This window comes from Nothobranchius furzeri, chromosome 10 (assembly GCF_043380555.1).
Source record: "Nothobranchius furzeri strain GRZ-AD chromosome 10, NfurGRZ-RIMD1, whole genome shotgun sequence".
Lineage (NCBI taxonomy): Eukaryota > Metazoa > Chordata > Actinopteri > Cyprinodontiformes > Nothobranchiidae > Nothobranchius > Nothobranchius furzeri.
In genome coordinates this window covers 26,826,708-26,849,630 of record NC_091750.1, presented here as the reverse complement: position 1 = coordinate 26,849,630, position 22,923 = coordinate 26,826,708, and the positions used below count along the sequence as shown (strand labels likewise).

At 41.7% G+C, this 22,923-nt stretch overlaps 2 protein-coding genes across 7 annotated transcripts in view; one reads left to right on the top strand and one right to left on the bottom strand.

Moving 5' to 3' along the window:
* LOC107387174 (arrestin red cell) overlaps positions 1-6,282 on the bottom strand; it is a 39,773-nt gene extending 33,491 nt beyond the window's left edge. For 2 of the 4 annotated variants that reach the window (XM_054730995.2, XM_070555441.1), the window contains exons 1-4: positions 6,093-6,282; positions 1,797-1,827; positions 1,490-1,550; positions 1,370-1,414 (exon numbers count right to left, since the gene is read on the bottom strand). In XM_054730995.2, coding sequence (XP_054586970.2) covers positions 1,370-1,414; positions 1,490-1,550; positions 1,797-1,827; positions 6,093-6,115 — 160 coding nt within the window. In that variant the 5' untranslated portion in view covers positions 6,116-6,282. The remainder of the gene's footprint in view (positions 1-1,369; positions 1,415-1,489; positions 1,551-1,796; positions 1,828-6,092) is intronic. The other 2 variants (XM_054730993.2, XM_054730994.2) reach the window with 1 other exon arrangement.
* Positions 6,283-8,701: 2,419 nt separating this feature from the next.
* Positions 8,702-21,683, top strand: LOC139072157 (uncharacterized). Of its 3 annotated transcripts, XM_070555440.1 has the most exons (6): positions 8,702-8,791; positions 10,992-11,058; positions 15,803-16,821; positions 16,907-17,062; positions 18,412-18,510; positions 21,185-21,683. In XM_070555440.1, exons 3-6 carry the CDS (start codon positions 15,814-15,816, stop codon positions 21,482-21,484), a joined length of 1,563 nt encoding a protein of 520 aa, XP_070411541.1. In that variant the 5' UTR covers positions 8,702-8,791; positions 10,992-11,058; positions 15,803-15,813; the 3' UTR covers positions 21,485-21,683. The 3 variants fall into 3 exon arrangements, with proteins under 3 accessions (XP_070411541.1, XP_070411540.1, XP_070411539.1); XM_070555439.1 differs by lacking the exon at positions 8,702-8,791 and having other exon boundaries at positions 10,920-11,058; XM_070555438.1 differs by lacking the exons at positions 8,702-8,791; positions 10,992-11,058 and having other exon boundaries at positions 15,593-16,821.
* Positions 21,684-22,923: the final 1,240 nt, after the last annotated feature.

Sequence of the window (22,923 nt, the reverse complement as noted above, 5' to 3'; positions counted from 1 at the left end):
TCTAGCTGCCTTCCTCGTATCACACTGCAAACCAACCGAAAGCCTTTTACAGGCCTGGAAGCCTGCAGCTGTTTTATTTCAGGTTGGTCCACCTGTTAGTGATGCAGAGAAGCTTTAAATGACCATTGTCTTGTTTTTGCTCAGGTGAGTAGTGAGTTGTGCTACTTTATTATTAGCTCATGATAAGAATGCAATCGCTAACGCTAACGATCAGTATGTGCTAGGATCTACTTGTAAATAACGTTTTGTGCCTTTTAAATCCAGATTTCTGGTCCGTTTGTTTGATTTTAATAAGGTATAAACGCCACGTTACAACACTAAGCTAACTGCTAAAAACATTAGCACCCTGAAAGCTATTAGCAGTGAGGACATGTGAAAACAGTATAAAACTGTTAACCTGTGGTTTTTATTGCTGTTTAAGTAACAGTTTAATAAAACACTCAGTAATCTCTTAACTGGTAGAAAGTGATCTCTGTAAACTCCAGCATCATCCTTTCAGATCCCGCCTCGACTACTGCAACGCCCTTCTAACTGGTCTTCCAGCCTGGACTGTGAGACCTCTTCAGATGGTCCAGAACACAGCGGTGCGTCTGGTCTTCCATCAGTCTGAAAGAGCACGTCACCCCTCTGCTCACTGTGCTTCTTTGGCTATAGCTAGCTGCACGCATCAAATTCAAATTGCTAACACTAGCATATGAAGCACCACCAGAACAGTGGCTTCCCTGTCAATTTTCAAGAAACTCCAGAAGACCAATTGTTATGGCCACCAGCCTGGCTTCTTCAACTGCAAGACCTAGGACCATCCAGCCCCTGTGATTGGCCAAGACACCGCTCCTCCTCCATTTTCATCCAGGCTGCTGATGAGTACAACTGACCCGAATCCGTCTGACGACCCACACCTGGGGTAAAAGGCTGTGCCTTCAGCAGTCTGGGAGGCAGCAGCGCAGGGGTCCTCCAGGCCTCGCTTTGTGTTTTATGACGAGCTTTAATTGTAATGATTTAACTCTGAGAGTGTTGAGTTTTCAAAGCTAAAACACTGAGATTATCCCAGGGAAGACCATTTTAACAGTCTTGGTAAGGGTATTTCCCTCTGTTTAAGGTTAACGTGGTTGGATATAGTTTTATTGACTTTCACAAAGGTTTAACCAGGTCTCTCCTGTTGGGGACGTAACAGGAGAGCATCTTCTAAACTAGCACCCTCCCTACACCCGTCCCCCACTCTGTCCACTCCTTGTTGCCTCACTACTACCTAGGATTGACCGATTAGTGACTGTTGTTAGCCTCAAGTTGAAAAGAAAACAGAGCTAGGGACAGACAGGTCAAGAGATCATCAGAAGTAGTGGATCAGAGTCTCCAAAAGCCGACCCACCTTTCCGGTCCTTCAGGTAATCCGGGTCCACCAGAATCACTCCGTCTGAAAAGACGAAACAGAACTTCACCTTTCTGAACCAATAACTACACAAAAAGTCCCTCTTTAGTCTAGACGTACCGACTGGGTCCACATGGTCCAGATGGTCCACGAAGTCCCGCTTCCCCAAATAAACCGTCAGCTGAAACATCACAAATCATCACCACCATCATTTGTGCATCTGTTTGAGCAGTTAATCGGACCAGAGCTTCCCGACGCTAATCTTCAGCAGGAAACAGAACCTCAGATCTGCTCGTCTTCGTGTCCAGTCGGTTCTGGATTTGTATGAATAAATCTGCTGCCACATGGTGGTTCTAACGGTTCTGTGTCCTCCTGACCGACGCTCAGAGAGATCCGAACAAACAGAGAAGCTCTGGCTGGAACTCACCTTACAGTTGGGACTGGACTTCTTGAATACCCTGGGGGAGGGGGGGGGGCATGGACATGGGGAGAAGAGGAGAACAGTTACTATGGTTACTGCACGCAGGTGAAGGTTCTCAGTCATCCAGGTCATGGTGATACAAAAGGGTTCAGATGAAGGCAAATGGACTTGTTTGTTTCCTAAAGACGTTTCGCTTCTCCTCCGAGGAGTTTTGGCAGTTCTGACTGGAATACGGGAGTCTCTTCAGGTCAACACTCTGCAGTCCACCTACACCCGAAGGACAAGGGACACACCTTTGAAGATGACTAAGTCCACATTCTGGACAGAGAAGATAGACGGTTTGAGAGGAGTAAAAGAAGCTATCTATGTCAAATGTGAAAACCCACTTTAAATAGGGGCGGGGCTTAGATTTCACCTTTCCAGTACCTGTGATGCCGCTTTGAATCTCATTCCTAAGCAGCTTCAGTCTAGGTCACACCTTCCTGCCTCTAATCAACACAGCTCTCTCTCAATAAAGGCTAACCATCAGGGAATGGACAGGAGGGGTACTCAGAGGAGTTTCTGCTCGTTAAACAACATCAGGCAGCTACAGCTTATAAGCTTGACTCTCCAATATTCCAGTTAGAATGGACAAAGCTACTCGGATGAGAAGCTAAAGGTCTCATGAAACCAAAGAAGTGCAGCTGCCTTCATCTGAACCCTTTTGCATTCTGGTTACTGCAGTTTTGTCAGCAGCAGAACTGGTGATGAAACCACAGGATGTGGATCAACTTCCTGTTGTGTCGAAACCACCTTTCCTTAAAGCTCTTAGATCATTTCAAATGCACGTTTTGGTGCTCGTGATTGTGTTTTGTTATTTCCTCCTGAAAAACACCCCAAAACACTTTTTGGATTCACGCATTAACTTTTCCGTCGTAGCGGCTGCTTCTTATCATCACGCCCCCACTCCTCCATCCAGGTAGCCTCTAGACTAGATCCCTCTTCCTGGACTGTAAACACTAACATCCAATATTTCCGTGTAGCTAGCAGGGAGTTTAGTCTCCACAGTTGTGAAGAAGTGATTTCTTTCTTATTTGGTCTTGACCCGAATCTTAACCTTCTCAGTGGCCTAGTGGTAGAGTATCCGCCCTGGGACTGGGAGATCGGGGTTCAAATCCCGGTCGGGTCGTACCAAAGACAATGGGACCCAATGCCTCCCTGCTTCATCATCAGTTTTAGGGGGTTGGATTGGGGGGTTAAACCAGACAGGCCACCGCTGCAGCTCACCGTGGTAATGGGTCACATGCAGAGGTGAATTACACCAGCGTGTGATGAACTGATGGGACTTCTCATTTTAGTCTGCACTTTAAATAAAGCCTCGAACCCTAAAATAGATTCTAGTCGGTGAGAGGAACAGGGTCCCTGTCCGGTCTTCCTGAAGAGTTTAATCTCCAGAAACGGTTGGATTTAATCTTCAGTAGCTCTCACAAACCGAGCCAGAATGTGACGGTGATTTCACATCCAGGTGGTGCCTGTTAAACCACCACCAGTACCAGAGTGGGTCTTCAGCTGAAATACTTCTTCAAACCAACACCATTCCAACGCTAAAAGCACCCGATGGCTAGGTCAGAGTGGTGACTATTACCAAAACACTAACTGCTAGATGAATGATTGTAAAGTTTGGTGGGTGAACGTCAGAGAAGGACTGGTGCGATAATTCAGGCCCAGAATCTGCTACCATCTCAGCCGCTTTGCCTCTGCATAAGCGGGGTGTGTGTGTGTGTGTGTTTGTGTTTTTAAAGGACCTGCAAATGGGTGGAGAAGATTGGATTCTACCTTCTAAAACCACAAGTGTAACCGTTTAAATTCATCCTGAGGTTTTCACTTCAACAAGTTCCACTACATCAATATTCTGTTTCTCAGATACCAGTGGAGACGCACGCTCTCAGCTGGAGTCGGGCTGGTTCTGTTCACTCAGCATCAGGTTTTCCACCAACCCAGGTCCCATGGGGTGCTGATGTAACATCTCAGACTCCCCCCAAAGTTCTCTGAACTCAACTTAACTGAAAAATCTTTTTCTGAACACGATCAAAAGTCTGGCAAACTGAGAAGATCAGGATCTGGGTTTGATTGGTTGGACTGAGGACTGCTGCTCCACCAGCAGGAGGTAACCTGGTTACCAACCATGTGATGATGTTTCTGGGGACGTGCCGAACACCTGGAGTCCTGGAGCATGTTCCTCCCAGAGGAACCAGAATCAACACCAGAACCCGGCCCAACTGTTAGCAAGTGATGTTCAGTCTAGAGTCCAACTGAAGCTTGGATCAAACCGGGTCAGTAACCAGAACACAGCAGTAGGTCTACTACTGCGGTCCAGTCAGACCAGAAGCTGACTGGAAGGCTGTGGTGGAACCTTCAGACTTCAGCACCAATCAGGAAGGTTCTGGTTGAGCCCAGCACTTTCCTCAAAACCAAAACAGGAAATGCTTCCTGCTGTGTGGTGTAGAGGTATCAAGGACCACCAGAACTATCTCAATCTTCTAAAGTGATGTTGCTGGTTCCAGAGCAGTAAAGCAGCGCTGACCCGTTTCACATCTGGTTTCTGAGTTCTGACTGGAGCTGTGAAGCTCCACACTGAACTGGACCCAAAGTCTGGCTCAAATGGGTCAACGAGAGGAAATTCAACGATCCTAGGGTACTACACCTGATGTTCTGGATCTGCATTTACTACGAGTTCTCTTCTGGACCAGAACATGAACAGGCCAACCAGACAGAACCTGACGTGTTACAGAACCATCAGGACAAATTATCTTGGTTCTGGTCCAAACCTTCCGCTGCTGGTGTGCAAACAGAACTTATCAGAACTTCTCTGGCTGGCAGCCATGTTCATGATATTTCCTCTCCTGCTGCTCAGCAGTTTCCAAAAAGGAAGTAAAGAACAGGAAGTGAAGACTGGAGCCAATAGGACACCAGCGTTCTGACCAGCTGTTATTCACAGGAAGGTCACATCAAACTCACAGAACCACCCAGAACTGATCCAGAAAGCTTCGAGTTTATGGAAACTAACCAGGGACAATTTGCATTCATTTCCCAGAATTCACTCTGAGTACCAGCATGTTTGCATACGGACTCAAATGAAGCCCAGTGTATACTGGTTAGTGTGTAGGTGCGGTACTATCAGCAGCAGATAAACACGCACACACACACGCACACACACACACACACACACACACACACACACACACACACACGGGTCAGCCCTTAACCTCCGAGAACATTTCTAGAAACCAAACTAACCCAGGTCCGGGTTCTGTTTGGTCAGACCCAGTTCCAATGGTTAGAACCAAGGCCAGTTAGAAAATCCAGTAGAACCAGAACCAGATGACCCAGTTCTGGTCCAGCTGAACTTTGTCCATCATACGATGAGGATGCTAGCTGAAGTCTGAAACATTCAAACATTTCTGTGGCAATGCTGCAGTTCCGGTGTGGACAGTACCGGTCCAAGGTTCCTGGCCCTTTGGTTCTGTTTGGACCTGCTGTGAAATCACAAAACAGACCAGACACATAACCTGTGTGTGTGTGTGTGTGTGTGTGTGTGTGTGTGTGTGTGTGTGTGTGTGTGTGTGTGTGTGTGTGTGTGTGTGTGTGTGTGTGTGTGTGTGTGTTCTGGATCAGAACTCAACTGAGTAGTCACAAACCAAATCCCAGCCAAACACGTTTATCTTTACCGAACCGGGTCAACAAACACTCAGCTGATTAACGGAAACCCGCGGATCCCACACAGCACCGCTACTAAATGAAGGCTAAATGCAGACCGTTTCCGTTACAGGTCCCGGTGCACGACCCGGGACCAAACTCGGTGTTTTACCGGCGACTGGATTCTGTCGTTAACGGAGAATTTCCATGTCTCGAGTCCGCCCACCAGCGTCCATGTCGGACTCATGTTTTCACGGAAATCCCGGGCCAGGACCCGAACCCTCAGATTCCGGTAAACGACCCAGTGTTTCAGAACACGGACATGAAGCCAGAACCTCGGTGCGAAGCTCGCAGACCCGAGCGGTCCGGTGGAGTCGCAACGACCGCGGACAGCTAGCCCCACCCTGCTGGGGTAGCGTCGCCTCCCATGGAGCACCTTCCCTCGGGGGGCAAACACAAACCCGAGTGGGGTGTTCGGTTAGGTCTGGTCCAGATGTTACCCGGTTCTAGACCGCGGAAGAATCCCAGCGGCAGCCGCTAGCACGTCCCCGTCCGGGCCAACGGTTCTGATGCTAACCTTAGCCGAGTGCGTGAGAACCGAAGCTAACTAGCGGCTAGCCGTCATACCTGGTGCCCGCCTTGTCCCCCATCTCCGCGGCAGGCAGATGGCAAGAAGATCCCAACAAAATGATCCCGGCCTCGGTGTTATCTCAGCGGTCGGTGTCTGCTCGGTTCAGCCGTCCATCCACATCGGCTCAGGGATAACAAGTTAGTATGCTAATTTCATGTAGCGCCGCCTCGGCTCCTCCGAGCTTCCGCAAAGGCACGATCTTTCTCTCAGTGCACGCGCGCGCGCGTACACAACGACAGCTCTAACCGCACCACCGAGGACCAGTCTGCCGGTCCCGCTGCTTCCACAGATCTTTTAGAGTGATTACCGGTACTGGGGATTCCGGGCTCAGGTTGACAGAAGTGTTTTTATCACACAGGCTGCAGACAGCGGAGATAGCGCAAGATGCTTCTCAGGAGAAAAGATGGAGATGTGACCTGAACCAGACCTGCTGAGGGCCCCACGGCCGGGGCTCCAGCAGCGTTTTATTCTGAACCAGCCATCAGGGCCAGAGCTCCTATGTGGTATATCTATACTAGATTAAAATCTGCAGTCTAAATCTACACAAACTGGGTCACAGCACCCTCATCGGGTGTCATCCAAGCCCCCATGAAGCCAACACGGAAGTGGCTAAAACTACAGTCCCACCCTCGTCCGCTAGGGGCTGGCAGCAGAAGTGAGCAAATCCTCACTGACTCCCATTTTAAAAAACATGTTTACAGCCTGAATCAAACACCATGTCAGGTTTAATGCCTGGATTACACTATGCGATTTTTGGCCATTGCACAGGTTCTTCATGTCACGGTGAGAACGGCACATGAATTCGAGTAGACACGCTGCGTCATGCAGTAGCGGTTTTAGGCACGGGCAGACAGGGCAGTTGCCCGGGGCGGCATTTTTTCATGACACAAAAGGGGCGCACAAGCGCGGAGTAAAAAAAAAAAAAGGAAATCTGCGCTGCACCGAGGTTTTCTATTATCTGTCATATGACAGTGTCTGGATTGGAAACAGCAAGTTGGCGCCCCCTGCAGTTGCAGGCGCTCCTGCTGACTGAGAACGTTCACGTGCACCGTGTGTCTATGAAGAACAGGAAGGGGAGGGGTGCGGCGGGGGAATTCACCTCTGCGTCTTTCCCAAATGAATGAGCGTGCAGGGGCTGAATCAACTGTATTAACGTTCTTCCATATTTCATTCATAATATCATAAACACAGGCCTATCATTCTTTCAGGTTTCTCTGAATTGTGTGAAATGGCCGAATAAAAAAAGGAAAAACAAAACGATTTTGTGGTCACCCCCCATCAAGGTCAAATTGATTAGTCCTGACTAAAGGAAACTTACTGAGTCAGGAGACAAACAGAAGAGATGAACATAAAAAGGCTAAAACCACCAGGTGCCCCATTCAGGGGAAAAAAAGAAAAAAGAGCAGAAAGATAAAGGTATGTAGCTCTCATGATGCATGTTTTCAATTTTTTGAACCAGTTAACTGGGATTTTAACGGTTAAATGCGGTCAACTAATTGCTAACAGAGCTAATAGGGCTGAAATATTTAAACGAATATTCAAATGGTTTGAAAAAAGTCCTTGAATCGTTTTTTACTGATTCAAACTAGGATTTGTTAAATGCTCACTGCAGCTTGTGGCCTGCCTGAACAACAACAAACACATGTTGATCATGTTCACATAATAATAAATAAAACAACTCTTCAAGCAGAAGAAAACTCCCCAGTCACCACTAACTATCCTGTTTATTTATTGCAGATGGCTGCACTGATTATTTTTTACATGATTTGTTCTGTAAAAGTTGGCATTTTTGGTAGTCTACAGTTTTTTATGTCAGTTTAAATTACAATTTCAGAGGCAATTCTAAAATATTATGGATCATGATAAAGATCTATTGGAGATCTACCCCAACTTTTGGACTGCTCTGTCAGTCACTGTGGCTCAAGCTGAGAGGAGCTTTTCAAAACTTGATCAAGTCACACCTGAGGTCATCTATGTTTCAGGGGCGGCTCACTAACCTGGCTCTGATTAGTACCAATCACTCAGTAGGGGAGCAGATTTCATGTGATGACATTATTGATGACTTTGCATCAAGGTTAGGTTTTAATTTTAGTTTGTGTTTTCTATTCTAAGTGCAATGCAGTGATTATCTTTAGTTTGTGATGTGTGAAATATTTTTGCTATTTAGAATATTTATTATCTATTATGTTCATATATTCTTAATATTTAGTTATTGTTTGTTTTTGTTTATTTGATTCTATATATTTTGATACAGTATATAATGTATAGTGCTTTACATTCTGACAACTTCATAGTAATTAATGTAAATATGTGCAACTTAGAAAAATGAATGTTCAATACACTGTAAATACTTTTTCTGGGTGTAGTACATGCAAAAAAAAAATTTAAGTTATTTTTCTCGGAAAATTTAATTTAATTTTTTTTTAGCATTTTAAACGTTTTCCATACTCAAAAACTTCTACAATTTTCCCAACTCAATATTTTTGGGAACAATTTTGATTAGGTTGGACTTCAGCGTAAATATGAGTATGTAAAACTCAGTTATTGGCTTAGATGGAAGATAAATGCCAGAACCCGCCCATTTATCCTGCAACGGAAGAAGAAGGCACAAGGCACTGACTGTTAAGCGGGACGGTCCATTTTGGAAGAGCGTGCATGCGCAGCCGAACTTGTGGATAAAGCTTTTCAAAAACTTGTAAGTAACTATTTTGACTATTTTAAGTTAATGTGTAGTCAAAATGTCACATCTAAACGATTTATATGATTGTTTTTAACTGCTCAGGCTGCTCTTAGCTAGCAATGTGTACTAATTGTCGGCCTGTTAGTTCACCATGTGGTCCGCTTTGTTACTATCAAACATCACTTTTGTGTTTATTTCAGAAACCATCATTTTCGGTAGGCTGTCACTCTTATATAGTTAATTAATGTACTGTTTTGTGGGCACTTCTTAATGTTTATGAATTCTTACAGAGCAGATATATAGCTTTAATTGTGCTTGCCTGCCTCACAGAGCTGCTTGCAAGTGTATTTTGAACTGCTAGTTATCATAACTAGCCGAAATTTGAACCGACAAATGGCGCATCGGCCATCAGCTTGTGAAAACCACGGGGGGATTTTTTACGTTTTGGTCCCGCTTATCTCCATTTTATTTATTGCTGGGGCTGTATTTTCAAATTATATGCTGCTCTTCCTGTTTCTCGTCTATGCCGTTAATTTTCTGTCCTTCACACCCGCTCGTGTGTGAGTGAGAAACGGAGAAAAAAAATGGAGAGACGAGAGGCGATTGATCTGCTGGTGTGGTGTCGAAAATATGGAGAAACTCTTGTTTGAAACTCGGTACGCCGCCTCTGTAACGTCTGCGTCTGCCACACTCGATGGATTACGCCACCGTCACGTTTGCTCTTTGTAGGTCGACTCGTCTGACTTTTCTTTTTTGTTTTAACTACAATAAATGTCTGTTTTTAGTTATCACTCCCATAAGATTGCTTCTGACTGCAAAAAAGTGTTTAAACACCGCGTGGGCCATTTAATGGCAGATAAAATCCTTAAGTAAAGATGGAATGAAAATAAATAGCAAAATTAAAATATCAATCAATTTATGGCACAACTACAGTGCACAACACCTGATTCTGATGAATTATAAACAAGAAAATGTTAATAGACATCTTCATTTAAAATTCACGAGGTAATTCACAACAAGTGTTGTTTTTTATTCACGTGTCACTGTTTTGCTTGCCTATATTAAAATAATTCAGTGTAATTAAATCATATTAAGGGGTTTATGCCATCAGTTTGGCCAATATATAACATTTAAACCATAATACTCTTTTTTTTCTTTTTTTTTTTAACAAACTCTGAAGGTGATGTACTTAAAGATATAAGTGACTCAGTTCTGAGCGACAGGCGTGCTTGACCATGAGTTACAGAGACAACATGCTTATCGTGGGCATGTGAAAAAAAGTTTTAATGCTACATATTGGCCAAACTGAAGCAATAAACCCCTAAAATGACTGAATTACACTGAATTATTTTAACTGAGGCAATTAAAACAGTGAAATGTGAATTTAAACACGTTAACACTTGTTAAACTTGGTGAATTACCTCACAAATTTTAAATTAGGATGACTTTCTTGTTGATGCCATCAGAATTAAGTATAGTGCACTGTAGTTGAGCCACGGAGTGATTTATAATACATTTAGGCAACTTTTCATACAATCTTTAAAGATTCTATCTGCCTTAAAATGATTTCCATGGTGTTTAATTATTTTTTGCTCTTTTAAGCAGGTTTATGGAGAGTGACAACTACTAAAAATTAACATTTAATGTTATTTTGTGGGAAAGCACATGCTTTTCTCTTTTTCAGCAGTTGGCAGCAGATGGCAAACTTTCTCCTTAACTCATTCACTGCCATTGACGAATAAAGTCGTTATTTTAGATCCAACCATTAACTGCCAATGACATGTTTTTACTGTTTGGGCATCGGAACGAGCCCACACGCTGAGAGAACAAACATCTGAGCTCTACGTCACACTTCACATGATCAGGAAGCAGAACGTCCATGTGTTAGGAGATTGTTTTGGGCCGTTCCTGGAAAAAAACTGAGGCGCGAACCGGAAAAGCGTCTGCAGATCACAGTTCGGCAATGGATTATGAAAGAACGGATAACACTCGAAACACGCGGATTCTTCCGATGTAAGAGGTGAGTCTCCTTTTTGTTTTGGTTGTTTTGGCGTCGACATCATCCTAGAGCGCAACGTTCTGTGACTCATAAAAAAACAGTAAAAACAGTGAGAAAGGCTGGCAGTGAAGGGCTTTACCGATCAGGTAATGGCTGGCAGCGAATGAGTCAATATCATTCAACAATTAATACATTTTTTCTTTATTTTTTCTTTAGAAGAACATCAGATCTGCGTAATTGAGGCAATTCCACAAAAAGTTGTCTTCTTTGAAGATCACATTAGGTAAGTTAAGGTCAAATATTTTAGTTTCACTAAATATATAAGTCAGTTAACATTCTGTTCTTTCTTTCAGTAACAGCTAGGGTTATTTTGAAGTGAAGGTGTATGACATTTGTAAAGTTTTAAGTATCAGGCGTGACATTAAAAGCAAACGCTTTGATGCTCCACCTGAGAATAAATCTGTAAGGCTTGTCACCAGCATTCAGACATCAATTCTGCTTGCTTCACAGCCAGACAGGACACGGTAAAAAAAAAAAAGCGCTTCCTTGGCTAAAAGCTGTTTTCTCATATTTATATACGCTCCAATAAATGCATTAAATGTAAGGCTGCTTGATTAAGTGAAATCTAATCTCTATTACAATTTGGATTTGAAATAAACAAAACGCAGGCCGTTCGCCTCCTTGTGTCTCACGTCAGAGCGGTGGGGGAGGGGCGGATATTTCGTGGCCGTGGCAGTGGAGTTTTAGGCATGGTGCAGCGCCATGCCTGAGCCTATATAGGGGAAACACTAGGAAAGTGAGTGATGTGCGCATGTACAGCATGATCACGTTACATCGACTGATCAATCATAAACTTTCCTTGGTGGAGCTAACTCACGCACCAGACAATCTGTTTTACAAGCAAAATAATTTCAAGATGGAGTGAGCCATATTTAATGTGGATTTGTGTTTGATCAGGGCTGCAAACTCCCATGCAATGAATGTGAGACATGTGTTTGACTATTTTCATGTCCCCTCCCACCATACCTCCAAATTATCTTGCTGGATAAAATAAGTTACTCTATCTGAGCTAAATTAAAGCTTCTTTCCGGAGTATTTCTCTTATCTGATGGCACCATCTAGTGGCTGGCAAGCATATCACACTGAAAATGTGTTGCTTTGTTTGTTAAAGATCACTACTTCGCGTATCTGTTTGTTTATGTGCTTCTGTAGCCAAAAACACACACACATATATTTGAATGCCTGTTTGAATGACTTTCATTACTACAGGCTGAGATAGGAAACAAGGATTTACCTCCAAGTTTTAAACATTTAATTATGTTTAAATTTAATAACTTCTCAAATTCTGTGACTTTTCTGACTTGTTTGCCCAAGAAAAATAAAGTTAAAGAGATTGAGTCATAAAGGGCAACAATCAGCCCCAAATTATTTGGTAAAAAAAACAACGCAAATAGATAAATAAACGAATTGTAAATGTTACCGGTGTGACTGTAGTGTTTTCACATCTGTTTTCTCGCCGGTTTGTTCCAGTTTACCACCTACTCGGAAATTTTAACTTCAGAATACAGTAGTAGATGTGACAAAAACATGTTTATTTTACAAGATAAACTTTTAAGGGTGCATCTAAAATCAACGTTAAGTACAATTATTTTCCGAGGTACATGGAACGCACCATGACGTCCATCCTCCACACAGCATAGACATAAGTGTAGACGCCGCACCAACCACTGCTGCATATGTTTGGCAGAATTTGCGGGTTCTAATTTTTATAAATTCTATGTAACAGGATGTTTTAGCTAGTCTTTAGCTCCGGAGATACTCCGTGGAGATCTGGAGCTAGAACGGCAAAAGAACGTGTTAATAAACCCGTTCACGCACTCCAGAACGAACACACTCACTTTTACGTTCGTCAGGCAAAACACAAACGAGTTCAGCTTTCATTCATGAAAAAGACGAACAAATTCACAAACCGTCGTTCAATGAAAGCGTTTGGGCACAACACTGATGAGTAGTATTAGTATATGTGTGTTATCAACTTTCAAAATATTGTAAAATAATCTAGATCTCAATTTCAGTCATAATAATCGTGATAACAGTTTTTAGCATAATCAAGCAGCTATAACTATATGTATTTATTGTGGGCAAGTAACAACTTAAAAGTACCTTTATAAAGCACTACTTCAAATAAACCAAACTACTGTTCCCAAAAAAGACTTTTATGAGTTAAAAAAAAACCTAAATACCTATGCTATCTCTGTGTATATGTAGCTTTATTAACTTGCACAACGATAAGCGATGCTTTTCTTTTTATTACAGATGGGATGGCCCTGTAAATTGTGCACCAAGGTTTTACCAGTAAAGACTGATATTTTAAAGCATTATAGACTGCATCATGGAACCTATGGACACAGTTGTGCCTTGCCCTGTATTCATGTAGAATGCCCATGCTCTTTTAAAAACTGGAGTTCCCTTCGTTCTCACTTATCAAGATCCCATCAAGCAGTTCATTCCCTCAAGTCACAAGTAGATGTTTCTTACACCTGCATATTATGTCAAAAACAAGGATTCCCAAGTGAAAAAGACTTTTTTGAACACCTAGGTCATCATCTGAAGAATAACGAGACTGTAAAGTGTGTCTTCACAGGGTGTAATCACCAAACAAATATTTATGGGACTTTTGCAACACACAAACACAGAAAACATACTCCACATTCCTTAAAGGATTTCAAACCTGGCATTATCTGTCAAGGGCAATTGCCACACACAGAAGAAGCGCTAGTATTTGAAACGTATAGTGGGGTTGGTGATCACGGTGAAGGAAATTGTGAAGTGAGTAGGGCTAATACACAGTCTGAAGAGGAAGATAGAAGCCTTCTGGTTATTGATTATATAGCATCCCTCTTGTTGAAATTAGAAAGTGTTCATCTCGTTTCAGTTCGGTGCATTGATGAACTGGTAGATGATCTTTACTTTATTTCAAGTTCTGCTACAAAATCATCAGTTAGAGATATTGTTGTTTCACATCTAACAAAAACAAATCAAACCATAGATGAGACATTTGTTTCATCTCTTGTTGAAGAACTGTGCAAATCAAATCCTCTAAGCTTAGCACTCAATAGTGGTGGTCCTCTGTCTTCATCGTTCAGGAGACGAGATTATTTTAAAAAAAACTTTGAAGTAGTTGAGCCTATTGAGTGCATCCTTGAACCAAAAGAGAAGAGTTGTTTTCAGTATGTCCCAATTCTTCAGTCCTTGACTCAGTTATTGGCCAAACAAAATATAAGAGAAAAGATTCTAAGCAAAGAACGTGAGTTACCATCAACTTTATACAAATCATATCGTGATGCTACTATCTATAAAGATAATTCGTTCTATTCAGAAGAACTACGAATTTCTCTTCTACTGTATATAGATGATTTTGAGATTTGTAATCCACTTGGAACATCAAGAAAAAAGCACAAGATAACAGCTGTATACTGGACATTTAACAACAACCCTCTCTCATCTCGATCCACTCTGAACTCTGTGTACTTGGCCCTTTTATGTAAAGCCGTAGACATAAAAAAATATGGCTATGATCAAGTACTTGCCCCTTTGTTGAAAGACATTGCTATCTTAGAACAGGATGGGATCTACATTTCGACGTTGGGACAAAATGTAAAAGGAAGTGTGCTTTGTGTAGCAGCAGACAATCTGGGAGCACACTCAATCAGTGGACTTGTTGAAAATTTTTCTGGACCATTTGTTTGCAGATTTTGTCTTGGTCAGCGATCAGACTTTCAGATAAAGGAGGTGCGGTCAGGTGCATTTCCTCTTCGCACCAAAGAGGAACATGCGTCGCATGTATTGACCATTAAAGCAAATCCTGCTTGGACACATTTTTATGGTGTAAAAAAGTCTTGCCCATTGACTGAAAATCTGAAGTACTTCCATTGTGTCACTGGCTACCCACCTGACATACTGCATGACATTTTTGAAGGCATTGTTCCTTTGGAACTGGGTCTGTGCTTCAGTGTTTTCCTTTCTAAGAAATATTTCTCATTTATTGAGCTTAACAGTGCTATCTTGCAGTTTCCCTATAAATGGGCTGATAAAACTGATTGTCCACAGGCATTACCTGCAAACCTTTCCTCAAAAAAAAAGCTAGGAGGAAATGCTCATGAAAATTGGACCCTCATACGACTCTTGCCATTTATCATTGGGCACAGAATTCCTTTGAATGATCCAAACTGGCTTTTGCTTATGTCTTTAAAAGACATTGTTGAACTTGTCGTTGCTCCAGTCCACAATGAAGAAAGCATTGCCTACCTTGACTACAAGATTTCTGAACACAGATACAGATTCAAGGAAGCATTTCCTGATGAAGATTTCATCCCAAAGCATCACTTTCTGGAGCATTATCCAGGATTGATCAAGGCTTTTGGACCTTTGATAGCTTTTTGGACAATGAGGTTTGAATCGAAACATAGCCAGTTTAAACGAATAGTAAGGCATACTGGCAACTTCAAGAATGTCCTTTTATCCATGGCTACAAAGCACCAACTTATGATGAGCCATTACCTGCATTCTACAACAATTGAGCCTGCACTTGGTGTTGTTAGAGTAAAGTCAGTGCCATTGGATGTCCTGCATTTAGATATTCAGGCATCAATCAAGCATCTTTATCCTTCACATGATCAAGTACAGCTGGCTGACACAGTCACATATCAGGGAACAAGATACACTCAAGGCATGATTGTGGCCTATGGTTCTACTGCAGGTCTTCCTGATTTTGCAGAAATTATTCAAATAACTATTTTTGCAGAAAGAGTGCATTTTATTTTGAGGACACTGGTGTCTTGGTTTGATGAACATTATCGTGGATATTACTTGGAGAGGACAGATCACACAATTCTCATTGAACAACAAAGCCTTAGTGATATATGTCCTCTTTCAGCTTATGTTGTTGAAGGAAAGCGCATGGTGACTTTAAAGCGCCACATCTGTCTCAGGTGTTGAGAATCATTGTATCTTTTCTCTGTCTTCAGTTTTTCAAGACATGGAGCAAACTGTAAGATTCCGCATCCTAATTGATGATCAAATAAAAAAAGTTACACTCAGCAGTGGGGTACCCTCAACTGTGGCTGAGTTGGTTGCAGCAGTCAAGGAAAATCTGTCCATCCCCACAGATATAAGTCTTCAGTACAAAGATGAAGATTTTGGTGACTTCTTCACCGTAACATCTACAAATGAACTGAAAGATAAAGACACACTTAAAGTTGTATATGCACCTATATGCTTAGATTTGACAGTTGCTGACCAAGAAAGCAACTGTGATGTATCTGTGATGTCCTCCTTTGACAGTGACAGTGCTAGTGGCTCACTGGATTCCCAAGATACTGTCATTTTGAGTCAGTCCACCTTTGAAAGGCAGAACCCCTGGCCTGCTGTGTTTCCCATTCCAACTTTTTCACACAACACTGAGCTTGCTTTGAAACAAGGCAATGAGACATATTTAAAAGAGGGCACCCCGATGACATCACCTGGTTTCAGATCTGACATCCTTGAGCGTCTGGCAGAAGCAATGTTTTCTTATACTGCTTACCCTGATGATGCCCAAAGAAGTGCTGTAGCACAGGCACTAGTTGAGAAGCATCCCTGCTTGAAGGAACCAGGGTCTTTTAATGGAATTTATGGATGGCAGCAAAGCCTGAAATACAAATGTGGAAACTACCGCACAAAACGTAGAGCACTGGGAAGTCCTGAACTCTTGATCAACTCATTGTCACAAAAGCCTGGTGATGAGCAAGAAGTTGCTAAAAACATCAAGAAAGCAAAGAGGGCAGAACTTAATTACCTTCCTCCACATCCACCTGGTGAAACAGACGACACTCTTGAGAATATGAGGCTTGAAATAATAACTGCCAGCAAGAGAAAAGACTGTGGCAAAGACATAAACTACCTGATGACCAGGACATACAGCTTGAGAAGAAAAGAAGTGGTTTCTCAGTCCCCAAGGGTGACAAACTTTATGGAAAGATGGCCCGCTCTCTTCGATACATTTCAGGTCAATGATTATTATTCATGTTTTATTACTGTTCTTTATTTACTTAGTTTAAAGCATTTACTGATAATCATTTGCATTTTTATAGATAAATGCAGAGTTCCAAAGGTGCACTGCTGTTCCTCTACAGTCTACATTCATGTCTCAGCTGGATAAATGTACTCCAAAGCTCCTGGATTTGTTCAGTGCCAAGGGAGGAGCAGTTGGTCAGCGCATCAAGAACTTATTGATGGAACTGATACAGGTGAGTTAAAAAATCATGGTATTACATTAAGTCATCTGTATTCATTTTCAGTTTGAAGTTTTAACTTTGGTTTCAAAGCCCTGAACAGTCCACCTGTCTGAGCATCTAACCCCATACATTAGGGCTGCTCAATTAATACAATTTTAATCACGATTACGATCTGAGTTTTGAACGATTATAAAAACAAAACAAGCCTCCTGCTCATGTTTCACGTGTGAATCACTCCCGGTTTGGACTGAGCTCATGGGTAAAACACTGCTATTTTGTTAGGTGCTGCGTTCAAGTCCAGTGGAAAGAAGGGGTAAGATGTGACTAGGGCTGCCACAAACAACTATTTTGATAATCAACTAATTGCCACTTTTGTTGACCATTAGTCGACTAATCACGTCATGCAAAAAAGTATAGCTTTTTCCACAAGATGCTTAATATAGCCATCATTAGCTACTAGATTGAAGTGTTATCATTTATGTGCCATCTAATAATAAAGACAAGATGATCGCTTATCAAACAACTTTAAATAACTTTCTAACCTGTTAATACAAATGCTACACAGTAAAGGGAGATAGGCACCAAAAACCAAAATAAAATGTATTTTTTTTTAAAAGCGCTCATAGAATAAACGTCGACTATTAAATTTGTAGTCGACTACTTTGTTTAATTTCATTTTGTTGATGTCATCATGAAGAATCGACTAATCGTGCCAGCAATAGATGTGATCTAAATTGTGTGGGGCAAGGGCTTTCTTGTTTGCCAGCCACAATTTTTGGAATGTACACATATGTGCAGTGGGCTTGATTGCTTGCTTGGTCTAAATCCATAATGAAGTTATATTTCAACCATTTTGCTTTAGGTCAGTGATCCCTACTTATAACTTTTTGCTTATGTGTGGCTGTTTTTCGATGCTCTGCTTCTTTTTGTGGAAATTTGGTTATTATGATGCTTTTTTTGTTTGTTTGTTTGTTTTTCTCGCTGTCATCTTTTTTGTCGTCTACGTTTATGGTGCTTTTTTGTCTTTCTGTGCAGTACTTTGGTAAGTTGTCATGCTGTTTTTTAAACTGATTTATTGTATGGAAGCTTAGTTAATGCTAAATCAAAAGTTACTTTCTTACTTCAAAAGATCGCAGGTGCAAAAGAAAGCAATTTGATGTAAATAAAAATTAATAAAAATAATGCTACGTCTAAATTATTAGACCTTTTCTATTGATATCAACCTTTTACTGGGAAATACCACTACACACGTTTTGTTTGAATGTGTATGTATCAAAAAATTGTGGGTAGTGTGTCAAAAAGAGACTTTTTTTCTGTTGTCAGAATTTTAATTAATTTAATGACTTTTTCATTAACTTTAGGACACAAATGTCTCCACTGTGCAGAAGAGAGACGTAACTCTGAGATGCCTCATTGAGTACATGGGAGAGAGTGGACAGGAGCTCATCTCGGACTACTATGTAAGTAAATTATTAGGGCCAAGATTGAATCAATCTGTTGCACAAACTGGATTTGATAAGTAATAAAATAGGCTACCCTAGTTTTGCATAGTTGTTTTAATAAACATCCACAAAGTATAACCTCCAGGATGATTGAGCACTGAAATTCAGCCGTTGCGCCTGAGCCTATGTAAGGGAAACACTGATGTGTGCAAATGCATCTGTGTGTCTGCTCTGTTTTCACAAATATCCAGTGAGTTATGGGGAGTCGCTGTTCATGTTAACGAGCTCACTTTAACGTTGATTGGTCAAATATACGAGCAAGTTAAGTTTACGTTTACAACAAAATAAACAAGTTTACAAATCGTTCAGTGAACTCTTTAGGCACAACAATGCCATGTTGTACTTGTTAACCTTTCCCTTCTCACCCCCAAATTCCACTACCTCCGCTCCGCTGCGCTCCGCTCCGACACGAACGCCGGAGCAAAATCGGTCCCGTTCTAGTCAATCAGAGCAATTCCACTACTGCGGCCGTGCGCCGCCCTCTGTTCCGGCGTCCGGCAAAAATAGAATCGATCCTATTTTCACCGGACGCCGGAGCACCTCCGCAGTCAATGGACAGAAATCACAAACACCCAACAGGAAAAGGAGCAAGCAGAAATTCCGTTTTTCACAATACATCGATAAACAAAAGGCGTTTTTTGTTTCATATGCACAGATTTAACAACTTTTAACAACTATCAGTGGTGGCTGAAGTTTAAATGCACAAAAATAAGCCATAAATACAGTTTCCACTATCAAAGTAGTCACACTTTGTTGATCCAAACACTGCTGATCTCTCAACACAAATGATGGGCAGATTAAACAGTTCATGCCGATGCTTCTCCCACACAATGGGTGTTTGGATCTAACTTCCGCGTTTACTGCTCGGACTGTATCGCAAGATCTCGAAAATCCCGCGCATGCTTGTTTGCCCACCTCAGGTCTCCGCACCGGAGCGGAGCCGTTGTAGAGCGGGTACCAGTAAAAATTGAGTTCGGAAGCGAGCGGCTGCGGAAGGCGGGGGCGGACCGGAGCGGAGGTAGTGGAATTTGGGGGTTAGTCGTACATTTGCAGGATTTCCCCCAGCGCTTTATAAGCCAGGCTTTGCTTGGCCACCCGACACGAACGGCACAACAAAACTAGAGCCCTCCATCATCTTATACTGGTGAGAAACAGCAGCGGAACGTGTGCAGGGAACTCCAGCAACAAAGGAAGAACTCAGCACATTACAGTCCTAATAAATTTAATACATATTAGAGAAACATTTTAACCAAAAAACTCATCTATATTACTGACTGTTGATGTTGAATTACAGTTCAAATTCCATAGCCATCATCCCACACTGATGAAATTTATCTCCGCATTTGACCCATCCCGATGAAGGGGAGTGGTGAGCTGCAGCAGTGGCTGCGCTCGGTAACTATTTGGTAGTTTAACTCCCCAATCCAACCCATTAAAGCTGAGTGTCAAGCTGGGAGGCATTGGGTACCATTTTTAAGATCTTTGGTATGACCTGACCAGGAATCAAACCTCTATCTCCAAGTTCCAGGGCAGACACTCTACTACTAGGCCAGGGGTCGGCAACTCGCGGCTCTGGAGCCGCATACGTCTCTTTCATCCATCTGATGCGGCTCTCTGCTTGTAAAATAATTAATGAATATTTAATTACAATGTATTTTATTTTACTGCATTCATTTTTTATCTGTAGCCAATTCTAAATGTAAAGATTGTCTATGTAAACCTGAACAGGTCACCTGCTTGTGCGTAATCAAATGTCTCTAGGCGCTTTCTGAGCTGAAGAGGATGTGAGGTTCTGGACCGTTCCTCAGACAGGCTCATGGATGCGTCGTAGTGTTGGAGACAGGAACAAGCGCTATTAAGCCAAAGATTCATAATCAGGGAACATTTTCTAAGTGACTAGTCTCTGAGAGACCGGGTTTAGAAAACACAGAATCTTCCTGCATGGTTCTGGTTCTGCGATGCGTTCCAAGCCCCCGATCTACACATCTTCAGCTTGCTGTTCACCATACGCATGCGCTGACGGCGAGCTGCGCTGAGCTCAGTGTCCATCTCAAATGTTCTGATGGTTATCTTTTCCTGATTGATGTAGCTACCTCCACGATGTGTGTAACGATAAAAATGTCAGCGCATCTGTAGGCTTGAGATTTCTCCGTCAAAATAAACACTCAAATACAGGAAATATCCGGTCCGTGCGAACCCTGTCATTTAACTATTTTGCCTTCTTGTGAAGATGGTTGCAAACAGAAACATTAAACCTGATTAACACCAGAGCCACGCACATTGCGCCGTTATCTCAGTCAGTGCGAATGAGGAAAATAACAGAACTGATTGGATTCTTGGGTGTGAAAGGTTCGGGAGCAAAAAAGAAAGGGCTCACGGGCCAGATGTGGCCCGTGGGCTGCCTATTGAGTACCGCTGATGTAGATGAACACATACAATTTAAAGCTTTTTTTTATTTTATTTATTTAATGTTAGCTCTTCAAGTCATGCAGCATTTGCATTAAAAATGCCATAGAAATTAATGTTACTGAGACACAAATAAATCTGGCTAAAAAGTCAGGAACTGATGATTTTGGTATTTGTGTTAATTTTTTTAATTGATGTTTTGCCATTGTCTTTGTTTGTCATTAAGGGAAGCCCAGAGACCAGCGTGCACGAGGACCTAAAACTGCGCAGCATGATGATCTACATTTGCCATGATCCAGATGCTGTAGGAATAATCATCGAGGGAGTGCCGGTGCTCACTAATCTTGGCAGTCTAGCCAAAGCATGCAGCATGCTTCTCGGTCTGACATACGCCCTGAACCTCCAATATCCTACCAAACTTGTCAAAACGTTTGAAGTTTTTCAGAGACTTTTTGTGGGTCTTGATACACTCCGCCCAAAACCAAGCTCCAGGTACATGACTCTGAAAAACAAACTTCTTACCTAGGCAGCCAACTTGAGTGTGGCCCCTACACTTCTGAACAGCAGGTCTGTTGTGTTCGTTCAATAATAAAATGTGTTTTTCAATGACAAAAGGCAATTGTTCCAGATATTGCTCTGGGTTGTCATGTGACAGTTTTTTTAAGCTGAGACGGGTTCTGTTCAAAAGTAGTTTGGATAACACTTGAAAATTACTTGTTAAATGACTTGTTCTTTAAAGTGAAATGTCAAGTATATAAACAACAAAACACCACAAAATTTGAGAGGTTCAGCTGTACTTCATACAAATATGTTCATGTATTTTTCGATTGAAATGCTTCCAGATTTTAGGTGGAAAATGCTTCATGTTGTCATTGACAGTATGAGTTTTGTGAGCATAGGTCTCACACCGTTCCGGTGTTTACTGTGATGTAAATGTTTTACAGTAATATGTGTATGGCTTGTAAAAATCTTTACAAAAGTTGTAAGATTTACAATTTACAAATCTTGTTAGTATTTACTTCAGTGCCACTGTTTCAATGATTTTGGAAAAATAAATGTTGAAAGTGAACTATTTACAGCTTCACAGTATTTATCATTATTTACTTTTTACATTTTAAAAACTGTTTTAGTATTGAAAAGTTGAATTAAATCTAAATAATTTCAATTTTTGGTTTATTTTTTGGAATAACATCAAAGAAAGGTTTCAGTTCATATAAAATAATGAAGATTATTAATTTTTCCATAGTCCAAATACTAAGTTTAACAAACTTTAAAAATTTGTTTGGGAAATGCTGCCTTGATTATTTTTGAATAATTTAAATCTCACAGGTTTTAGTGTAGAAAAAACGTGAAATTATTAAGTTGTACCTACTTAAAATAATAGTTAGTTGACCAAACTCAAAAAAATTGTTTGGAAAATCTTGACTTAATTTTTTGGAGTAATTTGAAAGACACAGGTTTTAGTGTAGAAAAAAGGTGAAATTATTAAGTTGTACCTACTCATATTGCTGGTTAGTTGACCAAACTTACAAAATTTGTTTGGAAAATGTTGCCTTATTTTTTTTGAGTAATTTGAAAGAAACAGTATTAACAGTGTAGTCGTTCTAATAAAACATGCCTGTTTGTAGAAAACATGCGTGTGTTCATGCAGGTGGGGTGGTGTGGTGGTGGTGGTGGTGGTGGTGGGGGGGGGGGGGGTTGGGGGGGGGGGGGCGCTCAAAGGGGGCCTCGCCCGGGGAGTAATTCGATGTAGAACCGCCACTGGCGTCATGAGCGCACCTCCAAAGCATACAAAGTATACGTCACTAAGCAGACCGCTAACCAAAAAAAGCTTAAAAGATAAAAACAGTTAGTTATAGTGTCAGTTCGTGACCCAACTCATCATCCTCAAAGAGTGTCTGTGAAGGTTCTCAGTCATCCAGGTCATTGTAGTCTAATGAGCTTTGAAAGAAAAGCGTCTGGACT